Here is a 10,000-nt window from a genome sequence, read left to right as displayed (position 1 = left end):
AAGCTTAATAAGTTTAATAACGATATTCCGGACTTATGCACCAGATGCGGTGAAGATAGAGGCACATTGTTCCACTGTTTATGGTCATGCCCAAGATTGATGGACTTTTGGAGGGAGATTGGGCAGGAAATACAAAGGATGCTTTTAATTAACATTGTACCAGAACCTAAGTTCTTTCTACTAGGCCTCTATCCAGATGGACACAGATTTAGGCGCAAAGAGATAATATTCATAGATATTTGTCTTTTACAAGCCAAAAGAGTAATTGCATTGACCTGGAAGAGGCCGGATAGACCAAGCATTGCACAGTGGTTCAGGGAATTGTCTTTATGCCTACCCCTAGAAAAAAATCACATATATACTTAAGGACAAACAAGAGATGTTTCAGGAGGTGTGGGGTTGTTTTATCCAGTATATGGAAAATAATAATCTGCCACATTTAATGGAAGAATCTGGAGAGGAGTAGTGCTGATGTCAATGTATGTTTTTCTTTTGTTTTAGTTTTTTCATTGATTGTCTTGTATGTTTTATTGTAATTGTCTTTTTTTGTTTTCTGTATTTGTAATATAATGTTGAAAAATGTTGTGAAAAGAAAGGAAAAATAAATAAACACATTGTTGAAAAAAAAAAAAAATATCAGTGGTTCTCAAACGTTTTCATGTCAAGGACCACCCAAAATTATATGTATTTGGCCGCGGACCCCCAACTCAAAATATTTTGTTCCAGGGACCCACAGAAGCAAAGTTTTGAGTTACAAATGATCGCTGTAAAAATATATATATTCAAAGATTTGCAAACATTTTCACGATTTTTCAAAAATAGCAGATCTACAAGCTCATAGAGTGCCGCACTATGAGCTTGTTTATCTGTTGTTTTTTTTAATAGCCAAATAAATCTAAAAATGACACACAGATGTGTTCCCGGATTGAATTTTGGGTTAAGGGCCCACAAGAAAACCTACTGGTAACGTGGAATAACATCTACCACTGTTCATAGTGTATACAACTCCCCTCTCCTCTCAGGAGGAATCTAAATATGGCAGATAAAAGTAGGCCTGCAACAGTTGATTGAACTGATCGATTTACTCGATTATGAAAAATATTTGAGAATTGAAATAAAATAATCGATAATCGATCTCTATGTTTGGCATGTCATAGGCGAAAGTTTTCCCAAACTGAAAAATATACATACTGTATATATATCAAATTTACTATCTAGTATCTACAACCTCACCCTTGTAGATCTGCTATTTACACCATTTTTGCATGATAAGGTTGTGCAGCAAAGCATAAAATAGTGCATAAGTGGTTATGCTTTGTTATACATATACATACAAAAAAAACAATACATAAAAAATGTGTTTCTCAATTATTTGAAAAGTCAAAACGATAGAATAATAGCTAAGAAAAGAATCAATAGTTGCAGCTATAGATAAAAGGCTTCTCTTTGCCATGACCTGAACTAGCCATCCATCCACCACCTGACTGACAACAAGTGTACACACACATCAGCATCTGGGCTGGCTTTGCCTTCACTTACAGCAGTGGTGTTCAACCTTTTTCGTGTCAAGGACCCCCAAATTGACACATATTAGCCCACGGACCCCCATTTGAAAAGATATGCCTGGGACTCAACCATTTTGATTTCTGGGGGGTCCCAATCTACACTGTATCATCATCATTAGTGTTCATTTAACTCTGAGAGTGTACAAATGGAACCAAATGGACCCGTTAGGGTCCATTTGGTTCCATTTGTGCACTCTCAAGAGTTACAGACACATAAAGGTCAATTTGGTCCTTAATTATTAATTTGGCTGGGGACCCCCTGGAACCCCCTCAAGGACCACTGGTGGTCCCCGGACCACTGGTTGAGAACCACTGACCTACACATCTTTCATTAAACCAGTGGTTCTCAAACTTTTTCCATGTCAAAGACCCCCAAATTGAAATTGTATTTGGCTGCGGACCCCCCTCTGAAAATACTTTGTGCCAGCTAGCCACAGAAGAGAAGATTTGTGTAAAAAAAAACAAAAAAAACTGAATATCACCACCATTTTTGAGATTTTTCCAAATTGTTTAAAAAATAGCAGATGCATTAAACAGTCATAGCTCCTAAAGCATAGTCCTTTCTTTTATTCATCTAGGTAGTTTATTTAGAGTATTATAATGACACACATCATTGTGCACGTGCAGTGGTGTAAAGTAACTAACATGTACACAAGTACTGTACTTAAGCACAATTTTGACATATTTTACTTGAGTATTTCCAACTTATACTTATTATATAGTTATTATACCGAACAATACTTTTACTTCTACATTTCAGAGGCAAATATTGAACTTTTACTCCACTACAATTATTTGAAAACTGAAGTTACTTTGTAGATTTTGATTATTACCACAAAACATACATTACCCACTTTCAACCCCTATATACATTTCGGCCATTTGAAAATAGACCATCGGTTATTTTCAAAAGAGTTTTACACACAATGACACTTTTGAAATGGGACATTCTGCATAATCAATGAGCACTTTTTACTTTTGGTACTTTAAGTACATTTTGATACCAATACTTTTGTACTTTTTCATTACCGGACTTTTACTACCGCTGTAACAAGAGTATTTCTACATTGCAGTGTTGTTGACACTTTTACCGAAGTAAGAAATGTGAGTATTTCCACCACTGCTACAACAACACTTGTAATATAGGCTCTATTCACAGCAGCCATAGTATGAAGACATTCACAGGTGTTACCAATGATACTAATGAAGGCTCTGCTCCATTCTGGTCAAACAGAGTCAGGGTGCTGATATTGTGCACTCTGTTGCACCAGTGGGTCTACAGTTGGGGTCCAGGGACCCGCCTCATGGGCTTCCAAATGGCCCCTTGCAGGCGTGTAACTCTGAGAGTGTACAAATGGAACCAAATGGACCCATTTGGTTCCATTTGTACACTCTCAGAGTTATGAGGGTCGTGGAAACCACTGTGCTACACTAAATGGAACAGAGCCTTCATTAGTATCATTGGTAACACCTGTGAAGGAAGTGATACTATACTGCTGTGCATAAAGCCTATTGTTTTCACTCTCACTCTCAACTCACCTGAAAAGGAGGTGGTGTCACTGTCCAGGTACAGAGAACTCTCAAACTCTCCTTCTCCTTTATGATGATGATGACTCCCAAATCTCTCTCTCTCAAAGGATCCTCGCCGTTCAGTTCAGATCATTCCCCATTCGGTTTGTTTCTCCATCATGGTGGCTGTCCTGTGTCTGATCTAGTGATCTCCTCCTGCTAGCTGGCTGCTGGTGGCATCCAGGAGGCCGGTGATCCTCGGCCTTTCCTCGGCCCGGCAGACCGGGGTGAACACCGCTCGTCTCTGGAGGAGGAGGAGGAGGAGGAGACCGATCGTCTCGGGTTGTTGTTGTTTTTCCCTCGGCGTGTGTGATCAGTGATCTTTAGTGATCTCAGTGATCTTAAATAGTAACTACAGTCACATCCCTTCTGATCGTTCCTAATCCCGTCCTCTTAACTTTTGATTCGTGTTCGTTATTATATCGCGATCACTAGTGTTTAGAAACACGCCACGCCACGAACTGAACCGTGACACCTTTTTGTTTTGGTTCCGTTTACTTCCTCTGGAGTTTTGCGATAAAAGGCGGAGATAATAAAAACCCTCCCGTGTGCTGCCGACCAGTGGTGTAAAGTAACTAAGTACATGTACTCAACTACTGTTACAATTTTGAGGTATTTTTTGATTTTTTTCCCCAGTATTTACAGTGTTCAATACTTTTACTTCTACTCCACTACATCTCAGAGGAAAATGTTGTACTTTTTACGCCACTACAATTATATGAAAACTTTAGTTACTGTGTAGATTGTGTTCATTATTACAAAACATACATTAACCACTTCAGCCATCTATATATGTTGCCTGTTTGAAAATGGCATATCTATAAGCTCACAACGCCATGCATTGTGAGCTTGTAGATCTGCTATTTTCAAAAGATTGTTATACATTTTTGAAAACTTGAAATGGGACATTCTGCATAATGAGTACTTTCTACTTTTGGTACTTTAAGTACATTTTGATACCAATATTTTTGTACTTTTACTCAAGTACATTTTGATTACCTGACTTTTAGTTGTAACAGTGTATTTCTACATTGCAGTACTTTTACTGGAGCGTAAAGCCTCCTAATTCTTCTCTACCCACAATGTTTACATTCACTCTCACTGACAATGATACTCTTGCATGTACATGTTCTGCCCAGCAGATGGAGCCAGTCTATTACTTTACATACACAAGTCCACCAGTCCCCCAGACCAGTGCTTCTCAAACTTTTTCTTGTCAAGGACCCCCAAATTGATATATATTTGGCCGCGGACCCCTATCTGAAAATGTTTTGTGCCAGGAACCCCCAGAAAAGAAGATTCATGTAATGTATATGTATGTTAAAAAGTTTCCAAACATTTTCAATGTTTTTCTAAATATACAACAAAAATACATTGATTGATTGATTGATTGATTGAATAGCCTACTTTATTTAGAAGTTTTTAGAAAAAAAAGCACATGAAAGTACAGTTTAAATACAAGGTCAACTAAATAGGATTAAAAAAAAGTCCAAGAAAGCCAATGGCTTGTTTCAATTGGGGTCCTTATGTACTCAATTCATCTGCTATGTGCTCAATTCATACTGTAGCACATAGCAGATGTATAAGAGAGGCTTGTTTATCTGCTATTTTTGGATAGCCAAAGTATAAAATAAGGACAAAGTGGTTAAAATGATTGTGATGCTATATTAACAAATTGTTCTGGGGACCCCCTGGAACCACCCCAAGGACCCCTGGGGGTCCTCAGACCCCACTTTGAGAACCATGCACAAGACCAGGGCTTTTCAACTGATTGTGAACCAGGGACCACCACCCTGACTAAGAACAACCTAGGGAGTAGGGACCACTGTTGTGTTGGGTGGGGATATGAGATAAGATTATAGTGCTTTGCAACACTTTCTAATGATCCCATGCATCCCACTGTTTCTCAACCAATGGTCCACGGACTAGGCCTACTAGTGGTCCATGGCATAATTGGGCCTGCAGGTGGTCCATGATGGGAAAATGTTTTAAAATGTAAATACATAAATAAAATACCTTTGTTAAATGTATTAAAATATGTTTAAATAATATTTCATGTGTCCATCAAATATAAGAAAATATTTGAATTAAAGCTTGAAATGAAATAATGACTGTTAACGACTTGATTTAATTTGTTGCACAATACTACGTGCAATAAATTATATCAAGCCCAGACATTATTTAAATGAAATGTGGTCCGAGTGGTCCAGAGCTAAAACAAAAAGGGTTGAGAACCACAGCACCACTGATCTATTCCTATTGGTTACCCTTATTCCATTCTCTTACTTTATCCAAACTTCCATTAAACTTAAGTTAACTGATATACTATTTGTATCTTATGTATGAGTGAGCAGACACATTATTTTTCCAGTAATGATGATTGACTCAATCAGGCAAGCTGGTACACTACCCCTGGAACCCACTCAAGGACCCCTGGATCCCTGGACCCCACAATAACTATTGCTTTAATGAATTGAATACTTCTTCCTACATATTCACTGTCTGGAAGCAATTCTTGCCCGTGTGGAAGACAAATAATCCCATTCAAAAGTCTCTTGGTCTTCATGTCATTTATTGTGTGTCATTAGCTCACATGGTCTATGTTCCATTTATCCATGCCATAATAAGCCTACTTTATACTTAGTCATACGACAGTGTAGCTCGCTGAAAATGCAACACTGTCGTAGAACTATATGAGTTGGGCTTCATGCATGCTCTGTTGCTGCAAGTAACTACTAAATACTTAACTTTTTAATAACATGTTTTTCACACTGTGAAAGTACACCCCTGACTTTTTTTTCCGGGATATAGCCTAATAAAAAAAGCTTTCATTTCAGTGACGTAGTGGTGTATAGTTCCAGCTTATTATGATTTGATGACAGGTTGAATTGTGAAAGATTGTGGTAGAAGTATAGAGTTCACTCAGTACCCCAGCAACTGCACTTAATTGTGCCAGTACTGATTTTGTCTGAAATTTGACCAACTGCAAACTGCATTGAACATGTTTGAGATGTTTAAGTCACTGAGTACATTTCAAAGTAATCTGATACAAACCATAAGCATTTGCTTTGTCCAGACAGAACATTAATGCTTAGAGCAAGGGTCGTCAACGTTTTTCAGGCCAAGGACCCCTTAGCTGAGAGAGAGATGAAGCAGGGACCCCCACTACATATTGTATACAATTGTGTTGCTGATTAAACCTTTTTCATAGATTTCATAGATAGCTTCATAGACTTGTTTGACAGCACTGTCATCAATCAGTGGATGTTGGATTCATGTTAAGGTGTATTTTTCAGACATTTAACCACTTTAACCATCAATACTTAGAGAGCTTGTATATCAGCTATGTTCGGCCTATGTTCCCCTCAGAATAGGGATGCTAGGGTTCAAGTGCTTAATGTAAATTCAAAAAAGTTCCTATCACACAAAGATTTGGCGGCCCCCCTGTAGTAACTCTGAGGCCGGACCCCTTGTTGAAGACCTGGCTTAGAGAGTTCCTACTGTCAACAGAATGTGTCATGCTTGATACAAGCATCTAATTTAGACCCACTTCAATAATAAACAATAATAATACTAATAATAATAAATGAGACTTCCCTGGACACTGACAGTTTACATAAACAGATCAATACAAACTTTATTAAAGCAAAGAAATAAGATTGTCTAAAACACATAGAAATTGGAATGTTAAAACAACAGAACATATTGCTGTTTTTTTGCATGGGAAGCCTTTCACATTTTGACACTCTTCTACTGTAAACATACAGATAAATATCTTTTGAGAGATGTTATTTGAATACTGTATCTTTAACCACTTAAACCCTTGTTGACCGGGGCCCCCTAGGGATATATCCTTGCCCCCCTACTTTTTCCCCTCTACACCAATGTTTGCCAAGAATAGGCAATCTACAAGCTCACAACACATCATATTGTGACATGTCGTGAGCTTGTAGATCCACTTTTTTTGCAGAATGTCGGTCCACAGAATAGGGACACTAGTTAATGAGATGGTCTGCATTGCTACAGTATGACATCCAAAGAGCTTTACAATGTATGTGTCTCTCTCACTCCACACACACACACACACACACACACACACACACACACACACACACACACACACACACACACACACACACACACACACACACACACACACACACACACACACACACACACACACACACACACACACACACACACACACACACACACACACACACACACACAGTAAGAGCCCGGGGATCGAACTTCATCTATACTTACTTGGTCCCCTCCTTTTTTCCCTCTACACCAAATGTTGGGAACTTGTAAATTGAACATTTTCGAGTATAGGGCTTAAGTGTCTGCATGGGTAAATGCGAGTGCATATGGGGGGAGGGGGTACCAACAAGGGAAAAAGGGTTGGGAACCGTTTCTTTAGATTGGCCCTGATTACTGGCCAGAATTCAGTTTCTTCCATCGTTCCATGTTGAACATACTGTTCCATCCTATCAGAAAATATGTCTTTACATTTCTACGTGAAACATTATACTGTTTAAGGAAGCGTTGGTTCTGCACACAGGAAATGGCTTATCTTGGGGGGCGTCTGTTCCTTAAACTCTGTTTCTTTTTAGGAGAGTGACAGACGGCACTCTCAAAACCACATTATTATACATATTGAAATGTCACTTATCTGAAAGTTGGCAGAAAGCATTATCTCGCCAGAGCCCAAATAGCAGGAAACCACAACAGCTTGATAAGGAAATTATGAGTGCTTTTGTGTGTGTGTGTGTGTGTGTGTGTGTGTGTGTGTGTGTGTTTTGCACAACACTATCTGCTTCTGGTCATGAACTAGAGAATGTGTTCAGCATTCCTCCAGTCAAGTTGATTGGACTATTAGAATTCCCAGTCTCCCATATCGTACGACGTTCAGGCAAAAATGTGATCGCTGCAATAGAAGTGGAATGGCGAAAATTCCCTTATACAATACATGTCATTGGAATCATTTATACATATTTACAGGCACAAATAATTTTTTACATCTTCGTGTAGTGACAGTAGAGACCTGCACATGATACACAGTAAAAAGCTGCAGTGTTCATTTCAAATCATTTGTAACTCTGAGAATGTACAAATGTAACCAAATGGACCCATTTGGTTACATTTGTACACTCTCAGAGTTAATGGGGGTGTAAGTGATATTTCTCTTGTTAAATAAGTGTAAAATAACCATATATACGGATCATTGAGTGTTTGTTCAGTAACAAGGGGTCTGCGAGTGTGTGTGTGTGTGTGTGTGTGTGTGTGTGTGTGTGTGTGTGTGTGTGTGTGTGTGTGTGTGTGTGTGTCTAGTCTATGTGAGATTAACTTGCATAGTTTGGCGAAGGTTGGCACTAAACTGCCCAGCGGTTTGTGAGATTAACTCACAAACCGCTGGAGGGTTTAGTGCCAAACTTTGTATGCACGCTGCCAGTAGGCCACAGAAGTACCTCCACTAATGTTTGTTCACATGTTTTATATATATATATTTAAATATTTAATATTTAATTTAACTTTACAGTCAATGGGGCTGTGATCATGCTGAAACCTCGCCCAAATTTGGCGTCATACATCATAGATATGTCATAGATGACTGACATTACAGGCCGGTCATATGAAGTCCGAGATCCATTTAGGAGACACGTCATTCCCTTATGGATCCCGAGATCAACATGATCTCCTATAGCTCCTAACAAAAAACGTATCACTTACACCCAATTTAAATGAACACTGTTTTTCTTTTGCACTGTATGGTGACATTCCAGATAGAACCAGCAGAGTCCATGTAATGGTCTTTGGCCGTTGCTCGGTATCAGTCCTTGCCTCTGTAAGTGATGTTTGTGAACGTGGACGTGGCTCCTTTGTAGAGAGGGTTGTGTCCCTGTTGAGAAAGATGACAGAAAGTTAATGTCACCACAGGGCCAGTGTGGTGTGTCCAGACTTTTTTGACTGGGGTGGCCCAAGTGGGCACGGCTGGAATGTTGAATGTTGGAAGTTGAATGTGCACACAATTGTACAAACTAGCTTTCATGACTTTTTTAAATCTAAGAATTTCAATATATTCTAGGAGGTCACATCCCAAAAATAGTCATATTGTCGATTCCCCATGCCTACATAATGCACAAGGAAGGAGTGCAATCCACTCAAAACCCAAAGAATAACCCACAGGTGAGCAAGCCATCTCCAAATGAACCTAACGTTACCCATTTGTCAGCCAAAGCATTAGGCTACCTCTCACTTTCAGTGGAACATCGAACAGTAGCTTCTCTCGTTAGGGGGCTCGCTGGTAGGCGAGAGCCCACTCGCGTTGTCTCCAATATGTATTATTATAGTGGGCTCGCTAGAGCCGCCACTGATGTTTCCACTATTCAATGACAAAGAAAGTATACCAGTATATATATACCTCTTATGAGAGTACCAGTCATATGTTTGTCGGTTTGTCACACTCCGTGTGTGTGTGTGTGTGTGTGTGTGTGTGTGTGTGTGTGTGTGTGTGTGTGTGTGTGTGTGTGTGCGTGTGTGCGTGTTGTGTTGCATATGTGAAGAGTCGAAGCAGAGGACCCAACGACCGTCACAGATGCTGTTTGATTTCCTGTCATTGACTGAAACTACATCAATGACAGGAAAATGAAATAGCGTTACACTTCCTCTGTGCTAAAGTGCCAATTGGTTATTCTGCTCTGTGCATGGGTAGGCCGATAAGTGAACTTGCATGTGTATCAAAAACTAGTTGCTGAGGGTTGACAAAGAGTAGAACAGACAGCACCTCAGAGGAGTGCAGTCTGTAACTGCTTTAACCAATTAAAGACAACACAGATTGTGGACAAAGTGAGTCAGAATAGCAT

General features: G+C 39.3%; 2 protein-coding genes across 2 annotated transcripts in view; both read right to left on the bottom strand.

The window, feature by feature from the left end:
* Nucleotides 1-3,790, bottom strand: part of LOC311059755 (serine/threonine-protein kinase tousled-like 2) — a 30,789-nt gene extending 26,999 nt beyond the window's left edge. The window contains exon 1 of the mRNA XM_084077795.1: nt 3,105-3,790. The gene's annotated coding sequence lies outside the window, so the exon portion shown is untranslated. The remainder of the gene's footprint in view (nt 1-3,104) is intronic.
* Nucleotides 3,791-6,745: 2,955 nt separating this feature from the next.
* LOC311059726 (integrin beta-3-like) overlaps nt 6,746-10,000 on the bottom strand; it is a 42,072-nt gene continuing 38,817 nt past the window's right edge. Inside the window, exon 16 of the mRNA XM_084077758.1 lies at nt 6,746-9,036. Coding sequence (XP_083933884.1) covers nt 8,968-9,036 — 69 coding nt within the window. The 3' untranslated portion in view covers nt 6,746-8,967. The remainder of the gene's footprint in view (nt 9,037-10,000) is intronic.

The sequence above is a fragment of the Gymnoscopelus microlampas genome (genome assembly GCF_963454915.1).
Source record: "Gymnoscopelus microlampas genome assembly, chromosome: 14".
NCBI lineage: Eukaryota > Metazoa > Chordata > Actinopteri > Myctophiformes > Myctophidae > Gymnoscopelus > Gymnoscopelus microlampas.
This window is presented reverse-complemented; position numbering and strand designations above follow the sequence as displayed.